Source organism: Stegostoma tigrinum, chromosome 10 (genome assembly GCF_030684315.1).
Source record: "Stegostoma tigrinum isolate sSteTig4 chromosome 10, sSteTig4.hap1, whole genome shotgun sequence".
In the NCBI taxonomy this organism is placed as follows: Eukaryota; Metazoa; Chordata; class Chondrichthyes; order Orectolobiformes; family Stegostomatidae; genus Stegostoma; species Stegostoma tigrinum.
Genome location: NC_081363.1, coordinates 57,570,849 through 57,598,198, shown reverse-complemented (window position 1 = coordinate 57,598,198; position 27,350 = coordinate 57,570,849). Strand labels below are relative to the sequence as shown.

The window sequence follows — 27,350 nt, the reverse complement described above, 5'->3', positions numbered from 1 at the left end:
AATGTTTGGAGAAAAAGCATAAAACTAGTTCAGCAAGTCTGCCAGCAATTCTTCTGTTGAGTCTGATTAGAACTGGATGGTTTCCAACTAAATTCACATTATTTCCTCTGAGCTTTCTCAGCTCCCTTTGTCGTCTCGCAATTACCATTCATAAACGTCAGTCTCAAGCAGACTCTCACCAGAATATCCTCGTTACTTTATTCTCCAACCAGTCCACTATTTAGTGATTTTGACTTTAAATCTTAATCTCAGCTCCTACTGCTATTACTCCTCCAAATTCACCAAACTATCCTCAGTAAGACAACTTCTGTGGAAGGATTATAACATTTAGACATGCAAAATCCCCTTCAAGCCACATAACCATCTGCAGTTGGAATTATATTGCTATACGTTCACCAGTCACAAACTGTCCCTCCCTGACAGCATTGGTTCCTCTATACTCCAAGGACTGCAACAAATCAAGACAGCTCACCAACTTCTTCAGGACAACTATTAACAGGCAGAAAATGCTGACTTCAACAGCAACACCCAGATCCCATGAATGAATTACAAAAAACTCATCCATCCCCTTGATCTTGCCATTTTTGACCTATGTTCCATCATCATTGACAGGGATCTTGAATGGTCTTCAATTCTGAATCATACACACCTTTCCAACATTTGCCTCTGAGGATTAAAGTAATTGAGGGTACATTTTACAAATTTCAGCTGTCAACTCCCACCACCCACATGCCAACAAATGCCCCCAAAGCACTGGTTGGCTACTACCTTCATTTCAAGTCCAGGAGCAGACTTAATGTAAAATAAGATTCTGACAGGATATGACAAGCTAGTGGGAGAATCTACATCAATTCCACCCCTAGCTGGATGCCACAAGAGTGAGAAACATGACAATCATAAATGAAGCACAATTATGATCTCCCAAAGGCAGATTCTGATGCAACAAGGTGGTCAGTAGCATCTTTGCAAGATGTCAAAATTACACTGGCCCCATCCTTGTAGCAGGCTCCTACTGGTAATACATTCACATACCCTCATGGATATTCATTAGCACAAAAAAATTCAATTAATTTACACTGAACAAAGTTGACTCCCTAGAAGTTTTTTCTATCACCAAGGATTTCAATCCATCAAGCACAAAAAGCATGCAATGATGGAAGTACAGGACTTTGCCTGATTCCCAAAATACTGTCATTCCAGTGTATTGAGAAGCCCCAACTCAGACGATGGTTGGATCCTCTGCAACTGAGGAAAAATTCCCTGCATCTATGACAATGATGTCAGAGACAAAGGGAAATCCAGAACCAAGCACATGGCTTACCCAAGCCATCACAAAACACCATTGTTTCCACTCTCTTGACAAGTTGGGAGTTTTTTGGTAATTTACACACCAGCAGTTATCGGAATAGAAAGGACCTGCAGTGCCCTTATATACCTCATACTGCAACAGAGCTGTTGCTAGGGTAAGAGCAGAGAATCAGTCCTAAGATGAGAAGGATTTACAGGTGTCAGGAAATCCATGAGCTTCTTATGGATGTCACTGGCATGGAGTGAAGTACCAGTGGCTGTCAAGAACAACCTTATCTGCATCAATAATGCCAATAATGGGTGATTCAGGATGCTAATGCCATTGAATGTCATAGGGCAATAGTTACTGTCTTTTTGGAAATGATCATCAGCTGGCACTTGTACGGTATCATTATTACTTACCACTTTTCAGCCCAAGTCTGAACACTGTCCAGGTCTTGCTGCATTTCACATGCACCACTTCAGTATTCAAGAAGTCACGAATAGAACTGATTTGCAATCATTTGAAAACGATCCCACTTGTAACCCTAAGATAGAAGAAACATTATTGGTGAAGCAGCTGTAGATGTTTGGACCTATGATGCCAATCTGAGGAATATCTGCAGTGAATTATGAAATTTAGATGACCAATCTCCAATTTTGCTCTGAGACAGTCTTTTCATTAGCTTTCAGTCAACAGCAGCTGTCATTGACTTGGGATGGTTTTGCGCTGTAACTCTACTTGACAAGTCCTTGGAAAGTTGGCTACAGCCTTGTGTGGCCAGTATAGCAGAAATATCTAGTCCAAGTTAGATTCCCTACAGTGTGGAAACAGGCCCCTTGGCGCATCCCACCCAGACCCATCACTGACATACACCTGAACACTATGGGCAATTTAGCATGGCCAGTCCACCTAGCCTGCACATCTTTGGACTGTGGGAGGAAACCCACACAGACATGAGGAGAATGTACAAACTCCACACTGACAGTTGCCCGACGCTGGAATCGAACCCAGATCCCTGGCACTGAGGCTGCAGAGCTAACCATGGAGCCACCGTGCCACCCTAAATCACTTTCCCGAACCCTGTCCAGGTCTTGCTGCATTTTGACATGCACCACTTCAGTATTCAAGGAGTCAGAGTCTAGGAAAGGTTTGAGGGTTAGGGGCCAGGCATAGGCAGTTGGGACTAGTTGGGGTCAGGCTTAGGTGCAGCCCAGACAGACAGACGCATGCACACAGTAGCTAGCTACTCTCCATCACCTTGGTTTGAAAGTTGCTTATTCCCTGTTGGGAAAAGGAAAAACAGGTAAAAACCAACTCCAGAACTACTGAAAGGACAGATCCTTGAATGAAAGGCTGAGAATCAGTGTCCAAAATCTTACCATTAAGAGTGTGAAAAGGGATCAAAGAGGGGCAAAACAAAACAATTTCTGTGATTGATAACTGTGCTTCCGACTTATTTGTTCTCTTCCTTGCCAAGAATATTTGTCTTGCCTGTGCGTGCACACATGTTTGTGAATCTCAAGAAAAAGGATAGTTTAAGTTATACATTACAAATTGAACTGGATTAAAAATTGATTATAACTAATTATGTTCTTCTGTTAGTAAGAACCAGTATACATACTGATGGAAGGAGTTTTTCAAAAGCATGGCACTTAAGCAACATTTGCTTAACAATCATCTGCTCACCAGTATAACGAAGTATGGAGCTGGATGAACACAGCAGGCCAAGCAGCATCTCAGGAGCACAAAAGCTGACGTTTTGGGCAGAGACCATTCATCAGGGGGATGGGGAAAGGATTCTGAAATAAATAGGGAGAAAGGGGAAGACAGACTGAAGATGGAGGGAGGAGAAGATAGGTTGGGGGGGGGAAGAGATAGGTCAGCCTGGGGAGGATGGACAGGTCAAAGAGTCAGGATGAGGTTGGTAGGTAGGAAATGGAGGTGCTGCTTGAGGTGGGAGGAGGGGGTAGGAGAGAGCAAGAATAGGTTAGGGAGGCAGGGACAAGCTGGGTTGGTTTTGGGATGCAGTGGGGGAGGGGGAGATTTTGAAGCCTGAAACATCAGCTTTTGTGCTCCCGAGATGCTGCTTGGCCTGCTGTGTTCATCCAGCTCCACACTATTACCTTGGATTCTCCAGCATCTGCAGTTCCCACTAGCTGCTCAGTTTAGGTTCCACCAAGATCACTCAGCTCCTGATCTCATTATAGCCTTATTCAAACATGGGCCAAAAGAGAGGAACTTAGGAAGTGAGTGACAGCAAAGTCCATATTTGACAGATTGTAGCATCAACAAACCAAAATAAACTAGACAATTGCATTCAGGTAAACTGTTATGGTTGGAGTAGTATTTGGCAAAGAGGAAGATGACTGTGGTTGGAGGTCACTGCTCTCACTCCAAAGATATCACCGCACGTGTTCTTCAGGGTAGTATCTCAGTCAAACCAGCTTTAGCAGCAATGATTGCCCTTCCATCATAAGGTCACAAGTGGGCAAGTTTTCCAATTACTGCACAATTTTCAGCACCATTCATAACTGTTCAGATGCTGAAGCAGTCTGTATCCATATTTAGCAGGAGACTAGAAAACATTCAGGCCTGATAAGTGGCAAGTGGATTGTCTGTCACTTGATGTGGCATGACTATGAACATGTCCAACAAGAAAGAACCTAACCATCAACCCTTAACATACTATGGCATTATCACTGCTGATTCCCCAACTAACAGGGTCTTACCACAGATCACATTAAGCTTGTCAAGCATACTGGGGCTGCTCGAGCAGGTCAACAATCTTATATTCTGTGGGAAGTAACATAGCACCTCTCTTCAACTTAAGAGTATGATGGAATACCATCTACCCACCTGGTAGAGCTCCAACAACATTGAAGAGATATGACACCATCCAAAGCAAAGTGTCCTATATGACTAGCACCCCTTTCATCATGTTCAGCATTCACTCCCTTCACTATCACTCAGAAGTGTGCACCATCTACAAGATGCAATGCAGTAATTAAGATGCCTTGACAGCATCTCAGGTTAATGGCATGTACGTCTAAAAAGGGAGGAGTGTAGCAGAATCATGGAAAGTGACCTGCAAATTCCCCTCTGAGCAACATGTTATCCTGCCTTGGAATTATGTTAACACTGCTTCATTATCACTAGGTTAAAATGCTGGGACCCCGTAAATGCAAGCACTGCAGCAGTTCAAAAAACCAACTCACCACTGTCATTCTCCTGGGTTGTTAGGCAAGGGAAGTACTGGCACTGCCAACACAGCCCACATTCCATGAACAAATTTAATCAACTGCTCTTAAATCCATTCTGTGTAGAGATTTGCTTTGTGTTCCACTCAAGGTGACTGCTACACTTCTGAAATTGCTCAATGCCAATCCTGCCTCAATCCATCCACAATCAAAATCTTTATCCTTAGAATTTCAGCTCAGAAATAATTAAAACAGCAATTATCTAATACTTTTGTTACAGTAAATTCTGAACAATCTCAGAACAAAACTCGGTAGTGAGCCATCTAAGCAGAAAACAAAAATCTTGGTTAACTTTGCAAAAGAGTGACTTAAGGGATAAGATCAACAAGCTTAAAAAAGGCAACACAAGGCAAGGCTGTCTGCATGTTAAAACTCAGCATATATCATGGAGGTCAGAATTTGACTAACATAGGTGTATCAGTTAAAAGGCTGCAGGACACGGGGAGAGAAATGTCATGGAGGCATTTGAAAACAATGCTGAAATCGTTGGAAGTCTTTCAATTAATCTAAATTAGGTCAATAAATACAACATTGCTAAGTGAAACAGACCTGGTACAAGTGAGCACTGTGGTCAACAGAACTTTAGAAGTGCTCAGGTTTGAGTACGGCAGCTTGGAATTGAAGTAGTCAAGTCCATAGCTAATGAAAGCATGGATGAGCGTCCCAGTAAAGCCCATACTGCAATCTGGCATTAGGGATTATAATCCATGCCCTGGTGTGGACACAGTGGTTCCCCCACAGGGGCACGTGCACAGATTTTGGTTTAAACAACAAAACTGAAGTGATAGATAAGAAATTAATGTGAAAAAGCATAAAACAAACTATTTACCTGTAACAAATTTCAAAACAAAATCACACAAATCCCAACAGCATTCCAAAACAATTAAAAAGCTAACTATTGTTATGTGATACTAATCAGTCCCAACATTGACATTAAACATATAGGGTGTTACACAGTAACCTTGCACTGCATTCCTTCATTTGTACTGCACCACTCCATCCTTCAAAACATTCTCAATAAGGGTCTGCTCTAACATGCTTTTCCTGGCACATGAAAAATTTTCAAATTATACACAGTGATTCTCCCATGTCCAGATATTAGTTCAAAGGGACAAAAATGTGTGGATTCATAAGGAGCATACCTAATAACAAAGTTCTCAAAGATTTGTTCACTGGATGCAGTGTCACTGGTAGGGCTATATTTATTGCCATTGCTAGTAGCCCTTGAAGTGGTGATAAGCTGCTTTTTTTGAACCACTGAATCGATGTGCTGTTGGTAGGTCAAAGATTAAGAAGTTCTAATTTCAAAGGAATTCACTATCCCAATCATTAGGACATCCTTGGTAATACGCTTTGCCTAGTCTTCAAGTTTTCATTCAGATTTTAATGTGTTAGAAGGATTAAATGATATTCAGAACAAGAAAGTTGTTTCATTGATAAATGAATCATATCTAAAATATTTACAGTAAGTTTGAATATTGCTCTCATTGCACAAGAAAAATGTAATCTTTATCCTGAACCAAAAATTGAACTTTTCCATGACCATTTCATCAGTAATTTTCTCTATAGGCACTGCTTCCATAAATCTTGAAGATGCATAACTGTTGCAAGATATTGGTTCCCACTCCTGGCTTTAGATAGGAGGTCCTATGCAATCTATTAAAGAGTCTACAAAATGGTTCTTCAAAAGCTGGTGTGGGTTTAAGTTACACTTAATCAAGTTAGTTTTCCCCTCTACCTGAACGATTAAATTTTGACAAATGTAATGCCATTCAGTGGTGCTTTTGCCCATCAAATCTGTATGACTAAATCTACATTAGATCACTTCACAGCACTGGGTCCAAAGCCTTGAAATGTTGTGGCTTTAAGTGCTCATCCAAGCGAGCCTTAACTACCCTCCCTAGCAGTGCATTCCAGACCCATGCCATTTGGATGAAAATGTTTTTCCTAAAGTCTCATCATCTTAACTTCTTACCTTGCACCTTAAAATGACGACTCCTCATTATTGAGCCCTCAACTAATGGGACTAGCTGATTTTTATTCATTGTTCATAGCCCTCAAAATTTTACATGTATTTGACTCCATCCTTATGTAATGCTGACTAATAATATCTAATCTTTCACCGTGTTTTCCTGTTCCTGTGACTGCCAACAGAAATCATGAGACAAATTTATTCACCATACTCAAGTGGTACCATATTCTGCCACCTGATAGACCATGGGTTATTCCCGATTGACTGTTACTTAAAAAAAGATGTTCTGTTTCTTCATTGGCAAGACTAGGTCTTTTTAATAGAAAGATGCAGGCATCATTTCAGAGAAAGCTGCTTGGTACAACTTTCGATTTCAAAGCCATTTTTGAATTTCTCCTCAAACATACCATGGTCATTCCTGTTACCTTTACTCTATTTGGAGTTTATAAACATTGTATCCAACAATTTAATTAACAAATCATTCCCATGTTCGATGGGCTCCTTTCCTCCTTACCTAATTTATAACCAGATCTCTTGCCCATCAAAAGTTAGAAAACAATCCAGCATGTTCCACTTTCAACTAGTAGGGCTAAGAGAAACTGACATGGTGTCATCACCCTTGGTGAGGCCCATAAGACATAGGAGTGGAAGTAAGGCCATTCAGCCCATCAGGTCCACTCTGCCATTTAAATCATGGCTGATGGGCATTTCAACTCCACTTCCCTGCACTCTCCCCATAGCCCTTGATCCCTTCTGAGATCAAGAATTTGTCAATCTCTGCCTTTAAGGCATCCAACGTCCCAGCCTCCACCGCACTCCGTGGCAATGAATTCCACAAGCCCACCACTCTGGCTGAAGAAATGTCTCCTCATTTCCATTTCAAATTTACTCCCTCTAATTTTAAGGCTGTGCCCACAGGTCCTAGTCTCCCCACTTAACAGAAACAACTTCCTAGCATCCACCCCTTCGAAACCATACATATTCAGTAATCTACCAGGTCATTTCCAAAACAAAAAAAACCAGGAATTTGTTTCACTATTCCCACAACTTTAAGTTGCCAAATCACTTTAATCCACTTTGCACTAAGATTTCTGCATAGTGTAACCTCTAGATAAACCCCCAATTAATACTTCCTTCATTAAAACCTTCTCAAAGTCAAATACCTAATTAGACAACAGTGACTGATCTGCTCCAGTGTCTCTTAACATCTTATTGGAACTTGAAAGCTAGGGTTGGAAGGTTTGAGCCTTATGAATAGGCTAGGACAATTTTCCCCCCTAGAGTGTCACAGGCTGATGGTTGGCCTTAGAGAGGGTTATGAAAATTGAGGAGCATGAGAGGGTGAACAGCCAAGGTAGTTTTCCCCCAGTGAAAGGGTGGTGGACGTATGGAATGAGCTGTCAGAGGTGATGGTGGAGGCTGATATAATTACAATACTTAAAAAGGCATCCAGATGAGTATATGCATAGGAAGGGTTGAGAGGGATATGGGCCAAGCAGCACTAGACTAATTTAGGATCAGGTTGGCATGGACAAGATGGACTGAAACATCTGTTTCAATGCTGTCCATCTCTGACTACGGTTATCTCAATGATCAAGAAAATATTTTTTGTTGGAGATAAAAAAACTTCTAGTGGTCAAATTATTTTTCTAAAAGTTGAGAATCAAAGACTGTCCTGAGTCATCTCTGCCTTCTTACATTATTTCAAGGCAACATACTCACTCTGCAAATCAACTATTTTAATATCAATATTCTGATGCTTCCTTTCATTGGCGGTTGCACTGATGTTCCCATCAGTGTAATGAAATGCCAGCAGAACAACAAACCAGCTAGGCAAGCCAGCCAACCAACCACAACGGGGGGGGGGGAGAAAGAGACACAGACAGACACAGACGCTTCAAGGGGCTGTGGACTTGTTGGGCCAAAAGGGCCTGTTTCCACACTGTTGGGAATCCAATAACCTCTGACCGAAGCTTTCATTCAGAGGTTAAAACATCATCTTTGGCATTTTACTAACTGAAAATAGGTGTCAAATCAGGGAGTGGTGGGTGGTTTGGAATCAGTCAAACCCAAGCTTGGTCTATGCTGTCAGCCAGCTAGGAGCAAAATTAAGGAAAAAAGGTAGTCAAGGGTCATAATCTCTGGATTGCTGCCCAAGCAATTGGCATAGGGAGGTGAGGATCAGGCAAGTAAACATATGGCTACAAGAGTGGTGTGGGAAAGAGGGTTTTCTTGTCATGGGCACCGGCATCAATTTTGGGACAGGAGAGATTTATATCACTGGGGATGGACTCCACCTGAACTGGGTAAGGTGTTCTGGCTAAAAAGGGTGATCAAGAGGACTTTAACTAGTAAAGGGAGGGAGGAGTGAGTGTAGAGGGGGAACAACAATTAACATAAGGCAAAGCAGCAAGTGATGAGGAAGCTTCAACTCCATTGAAAGTTAGGAAAAAAAGTTAAAGGGAAGGAGAACGCAAGAGTTGTTTGTCATGGAGGTAATGGACGCAAAAAGGTGCAAAAACTGGCATAAGGGCACTTTATCTGAATGCTCAGAGCAAGTGAAACAAGGTGGATGAGTTGACGGCACAAATCATGGCAATTGGGTATGATTTAGTGGCCATTAGAGACATGGCTACAGGACAGTCATGACTGGGAGTTCAATATCTAGAGATAAACTGTTCAGAAGGACAGGCAGTAAGGCAAAGGAGGTGGTGTTGCTGATTTTTAAGGATGATATCAGGATGGTACAGTGATGACATAAGTGCTACTTGAACAAAACATTGAATCCATTTAGGCAGAACTTGGGAATAGCAGGAGAAGTCACTGATAGGTATGGTCTATAGGCCAAACAATGGCATCATGGTGGGGCAGGCAATAAACAGAAATAGCTATGCAACAGAAGTACAGCAATTATCATGGGTGATTTTAATCTACATATCAATTGGAGAAACCAGGTTTGCCATGGCAGCCTTGAGGGGCTCATAGAATACATCTGATAATTTCCTTGAACAATATGTAATGGAACCTGAGAGAGCAAGCTATCCTAGATCTAGTCCTGTGTAATGAGACAGGAATAATTGTGATCTCACAGTTAGCAATCCTCTTGGAAGGAGTGATCACAATCTGATTCTGTATTTAAATACAGATGGAGCGAGAGAAGGTTAAATCCAGTACCTGTCCTTAAAACAAAGGAGGCCATGAAGGAATGAGGGAGGAGTTAGCAAAGGTAGAATGGGAGCAAAAAGCAAAAAAGAAAAAGCTTTATTGTGAGTTAATTAAGAAATAGTGGAGGTCTTTCAAAATGATTTTTCACAGTGCTCAGCAGAAGTATATTCAAAGGAAGAACTGAAGGAAGAGAGACAGCCAGCCCTGGAAATAAAGGAAAGTATCAGATTAAAAAAGGCAGAGTAGTGGGAAACTAGTAGACTGGGAAATCTTTAAAGGCCAACAGAAAGCCACAAAAATCAATTTATAAAGAAATGTAGGATAGATTGAGAGTAAGCTAGCTCAGAATGTGAAAACAGGCAAAAGTTTCTATAAATATGTAAATTGTTAATGAGTGGCCAAAGTGAACATTGGTCCTTTAGAGCAGGACAAGGCCAATTTATTAACAGGGAACAAGGAGATAGCTGAGACATTAAACAATTATTTTGTGTAAGCCTTTAGTGGAAAACAAATCATGCTGAAAACTAATGGCAAGAAGGTTATAGCAGGTGAGGACCTAGAAACTATCACTAAGGAGGTAGTGTTGGGCAAGCTAATGGGGGCTAAAGGTAGACAAATCTCTTGGCCCTGTGAAATGCATCCCAGGTTACTAAAAGAGGTGGAGGAACTAGCAAATGCACTCGTAATTATTTGCCAAAATTCACTAGACTCTGGGGTGGTTCCCACAGATTGGAAAACAGCCAATGCGATGCCACTGTTTATAAAAGGAATTAGGCAAAAAGCAGGTAATTATAGGCCAGTTAGCTCAGCTTCAGTAGTAGGGAAAATGCTTGAATCTATCACTATGGAAGAAATAGCAAGACATCTGGATTATAAAATTCCCCCACTGGAAACACAGCATGGGTTCATGAAGGTTAGGTCATGTTTAATTTGGTGGAATTCTTTGATGACGTTACTTGCATGGTGGACAATGAGGAACCTGTGTATTTGGTGTATCTGGATTTCCAGAAGGCATTTGACAAGCTGCCACACCAAAGGCTGCTACAGTAGATAAATTGCATGATATTACAGGTAATGTATTGGCATAGATTAAGATTGGTTGACTGGTAGTAAGCAGAGAGTAGGGGTAAAATGGGTGTTTTTCTGGCTGGCGGTCAGTGGTGTTCCTTAGGGATCAGTGTCAGGGCCGCAATTGTTTACAATTTGCATAGTCCCCAACTCCAGATCATCTAAAGTTTGCAGATGACAAAAGGTGAGTGGCAGAGCAAAGTGTGCAGAAGTCAAAGTCTGCAGAGATACAGATAGTTTAGTTTAAAGTGAGTGGGCAAAGGTCTAGCAGATGGAGCATAGTGATCAGTAGGTCATCTATTTTGGTAGGAATAACAGCAAAATGGACTGTTTTAAATGGTAAAAAAATTGCAGCATGCTGCTATGCAGAGGGAACTTGTGTCCTTGAGCATGAATTGCTAAATGTAGGATTGCGGGTGCAGCAGGTGATTAAAAGGCAAATGGAATTTTGTCTGTCATTGCTAGAGGGATGAAGTCTAAAAACAGGGAGGCTATTCCTTGAGAAGAGATATACTAGCACTGGAGCAGGGGGGGGGGGGGGGGAGGGTACAGAAGAGATTCACACAGTTGATTCTAGAGTTGAAAGGGTTGGATTATAAAGGAAAGACTAAGATTATACTCATCGAAATTCAGATGAGGGGAGATCTTATAGAAACAAAGATTATGAAGGAATAGATAAGGTGGAAGCATGGAGGTAGTTTCCACTAGCAGGTGAAACTAGGACTAGAGGGCATCGCCTCAAAATAAAGGGAAGCCAATGTAGGACTGAGGTCAGGAGGAACTTCTTCACCCAAAGGGTTGTGACTCAAAGGTACCTCAAAGAAGGTTTTTAAAGCAAGGCTAGATAAATTTTTGAACAGTAAAGGAATTAAAGGTTCTGGTGAGTGGGCAGGTAAGTGGAGCTGAGTCTCAAAGATCAGCCATGATCTTATTGAATGGCAGGGCAGGCTTGAGGGGCCAGAGGGCACTCATGACCAAGATACTAGGGATTTCAGCACAGTTTTAAAAAATCTTCAACTTCTGTGATGTCTCCAGAAATAGTGGGGCTTGATTTCCAGCACACTACCCTAGTCAGGCGAAACTCAAGACATTGCTCCAGAAGCAGTCAGACTGCTCAGACTAGACAATTCAACTGTGGTCTATGATCAGGATCATGAAGGCATGACTGCAGGTGAAGCAGGAATGGGCATGTGGGAGACTGCATTTAACAACCTCCACTTCTGCAACTGCCATGTTATGAAGTTCTTATGAGATGCCAAAAAGATTAGTGCACAGATTAGTGCAAGATTAGTTAGCTGGGGTGGAATGAGAAATGAATTTAACAGAAAGGATAGTTCAGGATGGCTGAGTGTGTAGAGGAGTACAAACCGGTTTAGTGAGGACGCAAAATCTTGGCAGATGGAACACAAGACAGAAAAATGTTAGGTTTGGCACTTTGGCAGGACAAACAGAAGCCAATATTATTTAAGTGGAAAAAGACTGAATGTTATGGAAGAGAGATTTGGGAGTTCCATGTGTAGCAGGAAAGGTAGCCCTTATTTCAAAAGGGAATGGTGTATAAATGTAGGGAGGTTAAGCTAAAAATTACAAAACCCTAGTCAAACCACAGCTGGAATATTAAACAGTTTAGGGCTCCTTACCTAAAAGATATTCTAGAGATTGGAGGCAGTCCAGAGAAGGTAGACTAGGCCAATACCATACATGGGAGGAACTGTTATACAGAAGATTGAATGAGATGGGCCTCTACTGATTGGAATTAAGAATGAGAGACAGCCTTATTAAAAAACCACAAGATTCTTAACAGACATCACTGGGAAAGATTATTTCCGTTTGTGGAAGAGGCTAGGACCAGAGAGCAAGCAGCCAGTTCGGGTGGGGACGGGGGCACAGAATGTTAGCAAAATGATCGGGAGGGGGGGGGGGGGTACACACACACACACACACACACACACACACACACGGTTGAAGGGGAATGTGAGCAGGAAAAAAAACACCAGTCAAGAGGTAGAGAGCACTAATCAGACAGGAAAAAGCAAGCGAGCCATAGAGAGCAGCATATGGGCCTGAACATTGATTGGCAACTAAAAAAGGGACACAAGCAAAAAGTAAATTTTTTCCACTGAAAGATAATTAAAAAAGGAAAACACTGGAATATTGTAATTCCCAATTCTGGAAATGTAGACTTTGAAACATTAGCCCAGGCCCACAGTGAAGTAGGATATCTACATTTTGTTCCCTAGCAAACAGCTCCACCTTGAGGTCTGATGAACTCGGTTTTACAGAAGAGTTCATTCTGATTTATAAAATATGTATTCTAAGAAGCATTTACAATTGGCAGCTCATTAGTGGTTACCAAGCACTAAAAATACACAGAACTACAAATTCTAAAGGAAACTTGTACTCAACGCATTTAAAAAAGGCAGTTATAACTTTTTAAAAAGAATAAGCTTTCTAGGGGATGAAGCACTGAAACAGGGCTACTGGAAAAATTAAGTCCAACATTAGGTGATTCTCACCTTACAACCACTTCAGATTGAAACAAAAAGCCAAGCATACCTGTTCAAAACCAGGATGTTTACTGGGATTTCAAAGAAAACCCAATGTTTGATTAATGCAAACTAAAATTCTGAGAGAACTTCCCCAGCTGCATTCACAGCAATTTGCATTCAAATTTTCCCCAGGAGGCTTTTTGGATATCACCTGTTTGCTCACAGCAACATTACCAGAGCAGTCAAGGAGGCTCAGGTTTGTTACTCTGCAGCCCAGCAAAAAGCAGCATTAAAAGTAGACCAAAATCCAATCTAAGCTGACATCTTCTGGGCAAGTCTGCCCAGGAACCTTTTCAAAAAATGGATGAAGCAATAGATGTTCTTGCTCGAATCAAAGTAGCAAAAAAATTGAACAAATATGGTACAAACCAGAACAGCTTTGAGGCATTTGTTTGACTCTAGAGCTTCTTTTCTTCAAAGAATTCAGTAGGGCAAAACTTCTGAAAGATAGCCAAAATTTAGAAAAATTTGCTTAAATGGTTTTTTTAAACCTGTGTTCGTTAATTGCTGCAAAAACTTCAATTTGATTTCTAAAAAATTCCACAATCCTTTAAAATCAATGGTTGGATAAAGTGAAATTATATCTGTAACAATGCCATATCCTATACATCACAAATGCTGCAGCTGTTGCATCCAAGTTGATTAAGAGCATGGAACATCAGCAACTCGACAGAATACAAAACTGAATATCTACCAAGCCTGCACTTTTTGTATTCTCCTCTACAGCGATGACACTTGGGTAACATGCAAGGAAAGAGAAAAGGCTGAAAACTCAATTTATGCTAACTCAGGCATGCCCTTGACATCTTGGGAAGACAGTCAGCAACTCCAGGGTCCTGCTGTCTAGTAATTCTATTAGCAAACACTTTGGCTGTACCAATGTCTGCACTGGAATAGACACGTTCATCAAATGGATGGTGGCTGCATTGGTGAGACCATCAAATTTTACCCATCCCTCATTCTAGGGGCAGTCAGTTAACCATATTGTTGCAAGTCTAGAGTTAGATGCAGGCCACAACTGGTGATGGCAGATTTCCATGAAGCTGTGTCAGGGCTTCTGTTCACTGAAAAGGGCAAGTTGGATTAATATAATGTACGATGCACACGTGAATAAAAAAGGTGATTTGGTGATAGGAAACCTGCCTTTGCCAAGTTACTTCAGTGTTGACAGAAAAACATGCCCTTGAAGAGATTCACGCAACTCTTCAAATTGGGCTAAGCATTTCTAGCTATTTCATCTATTCATTCAATCCTGAATGAGACGGGGCCCAGTATGTGGAAAGAATGTGCTATTTTTCTAGCAAAATTACATTGGGCAAGTGAAAAGTAATGACCAATTCTCCTAGTAGGATGTGGGCCAGCAACTTTTTCCAATTACTAGAAGACTAACATTTCTTGAGGCACCAGATACAGAAACCTATTAAGAGTTGATGGATTTAGCTCAGGAATATTGTAATGCCAAGCCTCTTCTAATCCTGAGACAAATCAGTTTTACTTGATAACATCTAATCCCTATGTGGATTCCCCTGACAGAGTTAGGATAACTGGTAGAGACATGCAATTTTGGACAAAGTTAAGATAATTGGTAGAGACGTGACTTTGGTTTAATCCTAAGTGAGATGAGAGACCATTTGGCATATGTGACCATACAAAAAGTACCTACTACCTGAAGCTCAAAAGGATTTCAAATAGGCACAAGAACTGGCATTATCATTAGAAAATGGAGCTTATGAGTTACAGGGTATGACAGTGGAAATGGACATTCCTCACCAGACTGACTGAACTTGGGGAACAGCCAAGTGAAGGCAATTGCACAGCCTCAGTCAGGACACATCCTAAAACAGGGGAACTTTAGGTCAGCCCACAGTAAAACCACAAAACAAAGCCAATCCTCAGCAAAACAGTTAATTTTTGTCAAAGATCCAGGCCAGCAGACATTAAGGATTGTGGGGAGAAAGTGGGAGAATGGGGTTGAGGAACATCAGCCATGATCGAATGGCAGAGCAGATGCAATGGGCCAAATGGCTTAATTTCTGCTCCTGTCATATGGTCTTCTGGTAATTGCTGTCAGTATGCAGAATTGAGACAGCAAAAGAATTCCCACTATGCCCGATTTGACTAAGAAAACTTAGTGGCCAGTACCCTGGAAAGTCCACTTAGAGGTGGTTTGGATCAGTTAAATTGCTTAGCAACATCCAAATCAGAACAACTCAACTTGTTTATAAGATCACCCAGTTCTTGTGAGGTCAATACCAGCATGGCTGTGACAGTGATCGTGAAACCAGTTTTTAAAAATCAAAATCCAACCTAGACTTCAATTCTTAACACTGTGGCCAGGTTGAGAATCTACACTGAAGAATCCCTACTGATTACAGGTTCAAGTTTGCTTCTGCTCTCTTACAAGAAGCAGTGATTTAGTTACCACTGATTGTAGCAAGAAGGTACAAGCTCAAACTTGACAAGGTGAAATTGGCTGCAAAAGATTCAACTTGATTGGCTCAATTTTTAATAAAATGTTCAGCCAGTCAGAGAAGAAAATTTTAGAAGCTTTTCATAAAGGTCTAGGGCTTAATAAGGTAGCCTTGGCACCATTAAGTGTTGACCAAGAAACATTTCCATGATTCTGCAGGTCCTACTCAGTGCCTTTTGCCTTATGTACAAAAGCAGAGGAAGAAATCAGGAGGCTGGAAAGTGAAGGAATCATCAAACCAGTATGTTTGGACTAATAGCAGCATGGGCTGTACTGACTGAAGTTCAGTGGGTTGGTTTGCTTTTGTGGGGATTTCAAACAAACCACTGCTTTTCACAGCTGGTATCTACCCAATTTCTTATATAGGGGGCCCCACACACAACTGGTCAGGGAGCTGTCCTTCAGGAAACTAGGAATGAGCAATGCATACTTGTAATTGCAAACTGGTTGAGGATTCCTTGAAGCAAGCTACAATTAGTATACAATTAATACCCATTAGGATTTGTACCAACAGAGGACTGCCTTTTCCAGCAGATGGAAGAATATTTCACAAGGTCTAGCCAAGGTCACATTTATCTAGAGTGCCAATAACTGGGAAGACTATTAAAGAGCATTTAGAGAACTTGAATATCATGATTAATATTTAAAAGGCAGGTGTACATCTTAGAAGGGAGGAATGTGTTCCAGGCACCTCAAGTCATCCATTTGGGCAGAGAGACATTAAGATCAGGTTACACCCATTGGAAGGTAAAGTGAGGGTGATCAAAAAAGGTACCTCAGATCCCACGTTTGGACTGGAAATTAGGTCTTTCTTTGGATTGGTGAATTATGGAAAATAATACAGCCTCCATCCTGGCACTCTTACATTTGCTATCAATAAAGGGTCAACCTTGGAAATAATCTTGCAGCCAACATGTAGCCTTTAGAATAGTGAAGCAGTTGGTATTGTCATTTAAAAGGTGTTGGTGCTGACATGCAACACCTCCATGTACAAAATGGGGATTATGTGTTGACTTACTAGTGGCCCAATGGACACCTGAAAAATGTATGCTTCCCAGACTTTGGCTGATGAACAAAGTTTCACCCAGACAGAGCATGAAGGTTTGACAGTCATCTTTGGTGTCCAAGTTCCACCAATACTTTACAGACAACAGTGTCATAAGAACTCCTAACAGGGTTTGTGGTCTGTTAAAGAGGACAGCATCATGCTGTCCACAACTTCAGGTCAAATTTAGCAGTGGGCTCTAATTCTGAGTGTGCACAATTACAAGGTAGAACACTGTCCAGGAAGCCAACAGCAAATGCAGATACCTAAAGCCACCTCCCACTGGAAGGGTCTGTTCTGGTTTTCAACTTTAGACATTCTTTGGGTCACCACTAAATTTCAGATTGCGATGCTGATCCAGTACTGGCAAAACTAAAACAGGTGGTGATATGGGAACTAGCAAAGGGCCATCACAACCAGAATTGACACCAGATCACCACAGAGGACAGCATGTTATTATGGAGAAGAATGACTGTCCTGAGCAAAGTTCACCACCAGATACTGGTAGAACTCAATCAAGGTGATTCATCCAGATGATTCCAGAATGAGGACGTTGGCAAGAAGTTATGCCTGGTGGCCAGGAACAGACAGAGAGCATTGGTGGGTAGTGTCTAGAGAGGGTCAACAAGGACAAAAGTAACTACAAGCACTTCCTCCACATTTGTGGGAATAGCTGGGTAAACCCTAGATGCAGTTACACATCAGCTATGCTGGTCCCTTCATGAGCTGTATTTTTCCAGTAATGGTGGAAACCCACTCAAAGTGGTTGGGCATTACTTAGCGTTCATTCACTGAACATGGGGTAATAGTTGAAAAGTTGCAAGCATCTTTGGCAATACATGGGCTCTTGGAGGTGTCAGTCACAAACAAGGGGCCATCATTTACTGCAAGGAATTTGAATATTTCCTAAAGTCAATGGCATGCAATATGCAAGGACAGCTCCACACATTCTTCTTTCAAAGGTGTGGCAGTAAGAGCAGTCCAAACTTTGAAGGCAGACTGAAATAAACAGCCGAGTGCATCTTTCATCACCAAACAGTCCCAGTTCATGGTTGATTCTACGACCATCCCTTACACAACTGCAGGGACAGCTGTAGCAGAGTGTGAATGGGAGAAGACTCCTTACCAGGTAAAAAAATCTGATCTTCCTGGACCTAGGTGAGGGGAAGGAAAAAAATGAAACCACATCAGGATGTCAGACTCAACTCCTCTAGAGCAGGAGGTGCAGTTTACTTCAGGGAGTAAGTTTGGTGTTGAAACCACAGGAATAGTCCTGTGGAATAAAAGGCATGGTCGATGCCAGTTCAGGTAGGAGAGGTGGTCCTGAGCCAGAAAATGGACCACATGAAAGCTGCTGCTGGGCAAGTGCAAAATAGTCAGCCCCTCAAAACATCTAGTAATGCTGTCAGAACCCATTGTTCTCCTGCTCTGCTGGAGAAGTAGAAACCTCAGCAGATGACATAGACATGGTAGATGTGGTAACCTGGATGCTGTTACAACTGAAAATGATTCAGCTAAGGCACATGGAGTAAGTGGCAGGCTATGGTCCAAAATACATCAGTACTGGAGGCAGGGTTGGAGGAACTAGACCTGGTGTGAAAATACCCCAGGAAGAGCTATACATGAAGAAAGGGCATTATAATCCCAGGAGTTAGAGGGGGAGGGGTGTGGTGATTAGAACAATGTAAGCCAGGTGGATCTCACAGGATAGAAGTTCCCTGATTGGACATTAACAGCCCCAATCTAGCTGATAGAGTTAGACAGAAACAGGAGCAGCAATTCTGCTAAGAGCTAGCTCGGTTAGCATCATGTACTGTGCACATGTAAATAAAAAGTGACTGAGTGACAATAGCAGCCTTCATGGGGTTATTCTAGTACTCTAGTTTTATTTATCTGCTGAGAAGTTAATTGCATCTTTAGAGCTATACAAAGGCTTAATCAGAAAGTGTTCCTATCAGCAGGCGCTAGATGGCAAGAGCAAGAAAAATCTTGAGGCTACCAATAGCTTAGAGCAGCTGAGACTAGATGAAGGAAGTCCACAAGCAATATTTGCTTGATTCAAGTCAGAAAGTTGGGAGTAGAGATGAATTCAGCAGTCTAGTCAAGCTAGCTGCTCGATAAGAGTTCACTTTTTAACCACCTATCTGTAAAGATGAATAATCTCTATTTCAGATAGTATTCATCTACCAACTACAAAATAACCAATGGTTATCAGTAGTCAGTCAAAGATACACAGCAAGGAAACAGACCCTTCAGTCCAAGTCATCCATGCTGACCGGATTTCCAAACAAATTAGTCCCATTTGGTAGCACTTGGCTCCACACCCCTCTAATCCCTTCCTATTCATATACCCATCCAGATGCCTCAAACATTATATTGTACCAGCCTCCACCACTTCCTCTGGCAGCTCATTCTACTCACACACCACTTGAATAGTTGCTCCTTAGGTCCCTTTTATATCTTGCCCTCATGTTTTGGTCACCACACCAAGGGAAAACACCTTGCCTATCTACCCTATCCGTACTCAAGATTTCATAAATCCAAGGTCACCCCTCAGCCTCCAACACTAGGAAAAATGGCACCAGCTTTTCAGCCTCTCCCTATAACACCAACCCTGGCAATATCCTCAAATCTTTTCTGAACCCTTCTAAATTTCACAACATTCTTCTTACAGGAGGGAGGCCAGAATTGCATGCGGTATTCAAATAATGGCCTGATGTTGTAGCTGTACAGGACATGACACCACCCTGCACCCACCCCCCAACTTTATCAGTACATTGGGTATAGAAAAGGAGTGCATACCAAAAATCTTTTCCACTATCCTATCTGTCGGTTACTCAACTTTCAAGGAACAATGAATCTGCACCCCAAGGTCTCTGTTCAGCAACACTCCAGGACCTTATCATTAAGGTCCAAGTCCTGTCCTGATTTGCATTTGCAAATTGCAGCACCTCACGTTTAATTTAAATTGCACCTGCTACTCTTCAGCCCATTGGGCAACTGGATCAAGATCCCATTGTATTCTGGTAACCTCCTTTGTTGTCCACTATACCTCCAATTTTAGTGTCATCTGCAAACATACTAACCATGCCTCTTACATTCACATCCAAATCATTTACAAAAAGTGACAAAACACAAAAAAGTGTGGACCGGCACTGATCTTGAAAAGCAACCCTCCACTATTTTTCAGCCAGTTCTGTATCCAAATAGCGCATTCTCTCTGTATTCCAAGTTAACTAACCTTTCTAACCAGTTGACCATGAGGAACCTTTTCAAACTTCTTACTGAAGTCAACATACATCACATCCATCGCTCTGCCTTCAATCCTCTGTTACTTCAACAAAACCTCAATCAAGTTAGGCAGACAATTGCCCATGCACAAAGCCATTTTGACTATCCCTCATCAGTATTTGCCTTTCCAAATACATATAAATCCTGTCCCTCAGGATTCCATCCATCCAACAACTTGCCCACCAGCAATGTCAGGTTCACCAGTCTGTAGTTCCCTGCCTTTTCCTTACTTTTCTTAAATACTGACACCACATTAGTCAAGCTCCAGTCTTCTAGCACTTCACCCTATGACTATTGATGATAAAAGTATCTCAACAAAGGGGCCCAGCAATATCTTCCCAGAGTTCAAGGGTACACCTGATCAGGTCCTGGGGATTTATCCACCTTTGAGCATTTTAAAATGGTCAACACTCCTGAAATATGGACACAGATGTCACCATCTGTTTGCCTGTGTTCTCTATCTTGCATACCCACTGCTCTAGTGCACACTGATGCCAACTACTCCATCAGTATCCAAAACACACATCTTTAAAGGAACCCTATTCCCTCCCTAGTTACCCATTTGGCCTTAACATTTACAGAATCTCTTTGGATTCTCCTTCACCCAATTTGCCAAAGCCATCTCATGTCCCTTTTTTGCATTCTTGATTTCCCCCTTCAAGTACACTCCTACTGCTTTTATGGGATCGAGTGAAGCCCGAGAATTTTTGTCATTACCTGACACACTTGCATCTTTGTCCCCCCTTGACAAAACCCTCAATTTCTCTAGTCATCCAGCATGCACTAGATCTGCCAGCCATGCCTTTCACTAACAAAGGCGCTGTCTCTGGGCTTTCATTAAAGTGTTTCCCCTTTTCCAGCCTTCCCTTTGCCTACCAACATCCACATCAACTTTTGAAAGTTCTTGCCCAATACCATCAAAATTGGACTTCCTCCAATATAGAACTTTAATGTTTAGATCTGATCTTTTTCCATCACTATTTTAAAAGTAATAGGATTGTTTGCTGTCCCCAAAGTGCTCCCCCACTGACATCTGTCACCTGCCTTGCCTTATTTCCCCAACAGTAGGTCAAGTTTTGTACTCTCTAGCAGGCACATCCACATACTATATCAGAATCATATACTTAAATTCCTCTCCATCCAAGCCCTTAATACTTCAGCAGTCTCAGTCCGTATTTGGAAAATTAAAATCCCTACCATAACCACCCTATTATTCTCAGATACCAGAGGCCTCTTTACAAATTTGTTTCTCAACTTCCTGATGACCACTGGGGGTGTGTACAATATAATCCCAATAAAAGTGATCACTCCCTTATTTTTCAGTTCTACCCAAATAAATTCCCTAGACACACTCCCTGGAATATCTGTGTATAGATCTAATGTTATCCATAATTAAAACACCACTCCTCCCTCTTGCTCTCCTCTCAGCTTCCTATGGCATCTATTCCCTGCAACATTAAGCTGCTATCCTATCCATCTCTGCAATTGCTACGACATCAGTCCCATGTTCTGAATCATGCTCAGTTTCTGCATTCCCTGTTAGGATGGATGACAAATACAGTTCAGTCTAAGAAGCTCCTGAGATGCTGCTTGGCCTGCTGTGTTCATCCAGCCTCACATTTTATTATCTTGGAATTCTCCAGCATCTGCAGTTCCCATTATCTCTGATACTATTTTAACCTCACTGCGAAGCCTCTTCCAGGGATGCCTAACCTGAAGAAGTCACCCTCCGCCCTCCGGACCATCCTCAGGGAATCTCTCTCCCATTGCAACTCTCTTGTAATCTCCATCTTCGGTCCGCCTCCCCCTCTCTCCCTATTTATTCCAGTTCCCTCTCCCCATCCCCCTCTCTGATGAAGGGTCCAGGCCCGAAACGTCAGCTTTTGTGCTCCTGAGATGCTGCTTGGCCTGCTGTGTTCATCCAGCCTCACATTTTATTGTCTAAGAAGCACATCTCATTCTCTGCTTTGTTCCTGCCTGCCCTGACTGATAGTTAGGAAAAAGAGTAAGATAACAGTCTTGGACTGCTCTTTCCTCACTATCTCACTGGGTCCCACCACCACCTTACTAGTTTACTTATGAAAGGAAGGATTTAAAGTCACAGTTTATTCAAATCCTGAGTGCTTTTCATTATATCTTACTGTGCTTCTTCAGGTCTATGAATATAAACAAAATAATCTCCTTGACTTTGCACAACCAAGAAAAGCAACACCATGACGTTAGGTTGACTGCCTTAGTGTTTCTCTCAATGCTACTGGCAAATAGTCAACTAGATTTCTTTTAAAAAGCTGACTCACTCAGAACTGAGTGAACATAGCTCAAGCACTAATCTGAGATGCTTTTCACAAAGGGCAAGTCTTATTTACTTGAAAAAACCCAATTAATCTAGTTTATGCATTTCTGACGGGTGTTTGAAAAAATGCCATATTAGGCTTGTCAGCAAAGTTGAAGCTCATGCAATAAGTGGTGACATATACAAATTGTCCAACTGACAGGAAGCAAGGCAACTGAAGTTTGGACAGGAGGCAGCCATAACTTGGCAAGCTCGATCAGTTTTTATTGCCCATCTCTAGTTGTCTTTTGATCCGAGTGGTTTGCTAGGATCATCTTAGGTAGTTAAAAGTCAGCCACATTGCTGTGAATCTGAAATCACATGCAACCAAGTTCAGCTAAGGACAGCAGATTTCTTTTCCTTAAGGATACTAAAAAACCAGATAGATTTACGACAATCAACTGTGGCTGCCATGAGGCTAACTCCTAGTTTCAGTTGTTTTTAAATTGAATTCCAATTTTGCCATTTAAATGCATGTACTTAAAAGCATTAGCTTTGGATTCTGGGGGTTCTACTAACAGACATGACATGGCTGCCTCCCCAGGGTTTCATCAGAGGTTGGTAATGGAAACTTGTTTTTTGATGAACAATGTTAATAACCTAGATGTGCAAAGTACAATTTTAAAATATGCAGCAGTAAAAATCTTTCAAGTATTGAACAGCAAGGATACATTACAAAAGACAGGCTTGTGCAATGAAAAAACAAGTAGCAAATAAAATTTGATGTGAGCTAAGTAGTCAGTTTTGATAGGAAGACTGAGGAAAGAGCATACACAAAAAGGATACAGTTCTGAAACATGGCAGAGTACAAAGGAAGGAGTTATGGCAAGACTTCACAAAATATGACTGAACTAGAATGATATTGTGCCAGAATGGAATACATTGCCAGAACACCACAAAAGTGGTTTTTATGCTGCAGCTGTACAAAACTCTGGTGTGGCCACACTTGTAGTATTGCGTACAGTTCTGGTCACCGCATTATGAGGAGGATATGGAAGCTTTGGAAAGGGTACAGAGGAGATTTACTAGGATGTTACCTGGTATCAAGGGAAGGTCTTACGAGGAAAGGCTGAGGGACTGGAGGCTGTTTTCATTAGAGAGACGGTTGAGAGGTGACTTAATTGAGACACAAGATAATCAGAGGGTTAGATAGGGAGAGCCTTTTTCCCCCAGATGGTGACAGCAAGCACAAGGGGGCTTAGCTTTAAATTGAGGGGTGAAAGATAATAGGACCGATGTCAGAGGTAGTTTCCTTATTCAGTAAGGGGAAGGGTATAGAATGCTTTGCCTGCAACAGTAGTAGATTCACCAACTTTAAGTCATCATTGGACAAGCACCTGGACTTCAGATTGCAGATTGGTATGGCAGGTCAGCACAACATCAAGGGTTGAAGGGCCTGTACTGTGCTGTTCTACACTTTGAAATCAATTGCATTTTTTGCTATTTTAAGTCATTGAGTAAGTCAGTGATATATTTGCCAAATGCAATGACTTCTAATGGCTCCAAAAAAATTGCCTCAATTAATATGGGCAGCATGGTGGCTCAGTGGTTAGCACTGCTGCCTCACAGCACTGGGTACCCAGGTTTGATTCTAGCCTCGGGTGTCCATGTGGAATTTGCACATTCTCAGTGTGGGTTTCCTCTGGGTGCTCCAGTTTCCTCCCACAGTCCAAAGATGTGCAGGTTAGGTGGATTGGCTATGCTAAAATACCTAGCGTTCAGGGATGTGTAGCTTAGGTGGGTTGGAGGGCACACAGGGGAAGGAAGAGAAAGAAATGGGTCTGGTGGGATGCACTGAGGTTCAGTGTGGACTTGTTGGGCCAAAAGGGCCTGTTTCCACATTGTTCGATCCTATGGCTAATATTCATGCAAAAACAAACATTAAAGTTCAATTTTAGCAGAAAGCTTTTGAAAAAAGTTAGACAACTGTACAAAACTTCACTGGTTCAACAATTGATGAACTATAAGTACTGAAGGGTTTTAAAAATGTCACAATATTAATTGTTTTGAACCAAAGCAATCTGCCATTCCAATACCCATAATGGAAATATTTCCAAAACAAAAATACCTTAAATACAACAGTCCAAAAAAGCAAACAAACTAGCAAACCATTCATGATCCAATTAATACAAGATGTTTACCAAGCTGAACAATATTGCACAGATGGCCTAACTCAAATCAATGTTGTTGTTAAGTTAGACCAGAACAAAATCCACATATTCATACAATGTTACATCATTAACTTTGTTTAACAACTGTAGGATTAAAGGAGAAAACCAACCAGGCATCTATCATTCTGCCCACCCCAATATGTCAATTGCAACAAGCAAATGTTTGCTATCGCTGTATACTATGTTTAAGTATTGTTACAGCGAGCAAAGTGTTCCGGACCTCCGAATTAATTTATTTGTAAAATCGTTTAGTTTTCTCATCGAGGGCACCAATGATACAGGATTACAACTACCCTGATTTTGAAGGCAAGGCATAGAGAGCTACCATTACGAACAGACAACACAAAATTCCATCTCTCTCGCCATCCACCAACCCACCCTGCCCAACTAAATAACGCCATAAATCCAAACTCGCTGTCATTTACTTATCGCAAACACGAAACTTTGCAGCGAAAAAAAACCTGTCTGACCCTGTAGATTAACTTATATTGGTTGCAGCTCATCACTACCGCAGCAGTCCTGCTCCAAATCCCCTCTGCTCGCAGTATCAACAGGCTATGCTAACCGTCTAGCATTCGAATACGGTCTCGAGCGACGGTACACAACGCTTCCGGGTCACGAGAAATCGTCACCTGCCAGCTTTCTGGAACAATCGTGTTCCTTGTTTAGGGCGGCGTATACTGTTTGTTCGTCGTCACAGACAATATTGCAGTTGTTTGTCATCCACTGCTTGACAAATGAGAAGCGACGAGTCTCATTTCATCGAAAGTTTGTGCTGACACTTTCTATCGCCGTGCAAACTTAATTTAATTTTTCCTGGAAACTGAACACGCCGTGCTTTCTGGTTGCGGCCGCCACCACAGATTATTACGGTCATCTGTAAATTGAACAGTGTAGGCAGAAAGTACAACAGGTCAGTTAGTATCTGAAACGAAAGAAAAGACGAGTTACGTTTTTGCTAGTGTGCGGCTTGTTTTTCAAATAATACAAGTCAGAGCAGCCAGTGTAAAAGTTAATTAAACTTGTTGCTGGATTTAAAACCAAAAAAACTGCAGATGCTGTCAATCAGGAACAAAAGCAAAGCTGATGGAAAAGCTCAGCACGTCTGGTAGCATCTGTGTTTGGGGGGGGGTGGGGGGACCAGTGTTAACGTCTGAAGTCCCACCATCCTTCCTTAGACCGGATGGTGGCTGGAAAACATGACTTTATATGGAGAAAATAGGGAGTAAACGATAGGATAGAGCACGGAGAGAGAGAAACGCATTTGGACAGACAAAGGAGTTGCTAATGATCAGGCTGGGAGGGTGATTAGTTGTTAATGGGAACTGTTAATGACTAACAACAGGGGGTGTGCAGTGGCAGGCGATGTGGGAACAAGGCCTGGTGTGTGGGCCTGGGTGCTGGGACGTGGGAGAGTTTAGGCCCTAAAATTATTGAACTCGATATCGAGTCCAGAGGGCTGTATAGGGTTCCCAAGCGGCAAATGAGGTGTCGTTCCTCCAGTTTGCGTTGGGCTTCACTGGAACACTGTAGCAAGCCGGAGACAGAGATGTTGGCCAGGGAGTAGGGTGGTGCATTGAAGTGGCAGGCAACGGGTAACACTTGACCTGCACTTCCAGGAATCTAGTCTACTGAATTCACTGCTCACAATGTGATCTCCTCTACATGGGGAAAACTAAGTGTAGACTTGTGGGAAAACTAAGTGTAGACTTGGCGACCTTATCTCAAAACATCTACATTCTGCTCGCACAAAAGACCCTGAGCTACTTGTTGCTTGCCACTTTAATGCATCACCCTGCTCCCTGGCCAACATCTCTGACTCCGGCTTGCTACAGTGTTCCAGTGAACCCCAATGCAAGCTGGAAGAACGACACCTCATTTGCTGCTTGGGGACCCTACAACCCTCTGGACTCAATATTGAGTTCAATAATTTTAGGGCCTAAACTCTCTCATGTCCCAGACCCCCCCACCCCACACACCAGGCCTTGTTACCACATAGCCTGCCATTACACATCCACTGTGGTTAGTCACTAACAGTTCCCATTAACAAGTACTCGCCCTCCCAACCTGATCATTAGCAGCTCCTTTGTCTGTCCACATGTGTTTCTCTCCCTTTGGGCTCTATCCCATCGTTTACTCCTTACCCCACCCACCTCCCTATTTTCTGCATATAAACTGATGTTTTCCCAGCCACCATCAGTTCTAAGGAAGGGTCACCAGACCTGAAACATTAAGCCTGGTTTTCTTCTCCACAGATGCTGCCAGATGTGCTGAACTTTTCCAGCAACTTTGTTTTTGTTCCTGTAGTTGCTAGATATCTGAAATGAAAAGCAAAAAATGCTAAAGATGGGTCTAGGCCTGAAACATCAGCCTTTCTGCTTCTCTGATGCTCCTTGGCCTGCTGTGTTCATCCAGCTCTACACCTTGCTATAAATATAAAACAGACCTTCCCGCATCACTAGAAACAAACAGGTAGTGTTTGTTATGAGCCTTCATCAGAACGGACACTTTTTGAGGAAAAAATGAGGAGTGACAGACAATAAGGAAGTACTGCGAAAGAAAAATCAAAAATGAAATGCTGAGAAGGAATGATGTGAGGAAAAATGAACATGGAGATAGAGTAAACAAAGGAAGAAAAATGTGTTTATGGGTGTAAATGACGATTGCAAAATTAATTTCAACTGATGTCTTACTAAAAATGAAGGTAGGGTTATGGTTTAAAATAGTTAAACTCATGTT

General features: G+C 41.9%; 1 protein-coding gene across 4 annotated transcripts in view; it reads right to left on the bottom strand.

The window, feature by feature from the left end:
• The window catches only part of mipol1 (mirror-image polydactyly 1), a 322,904-nt gene extending 297,172 nt beyond the window's left edge, over nt 1-25,732 (bottom strand). For 2 of the 4 annotated variants that reach the window (XM_059649194.1, XM_048538584.2), the window contains exons 1-3: nt 25,082-25,216; nt 13,672-13,742; nt 1,711-1,835 (exon numbers count right to left, since the gene is read on the bottom strand). Coding sequence is in view for 3 of the 4 variants with exons in the window: in XM_048538584.2 (XP_048394541.2) it covers nt 1,711-1,754 (44 nt within the window). In the remaining variant the exon portion in view is untranslated. Of the gene's footprint in view, nt 1-1,710; nt 1,836-13,671; nt 13,743-25,081; nt 25,217-25,243 lie in introns of those variants that run through there. The other 2 variants (XM_048538585.2, XM_048538583.2) reach the window with 2 other exon arrangements.
• Between the last annotated feature and the right edge of the window lie 1,618 nt (nt 25,733-27,350).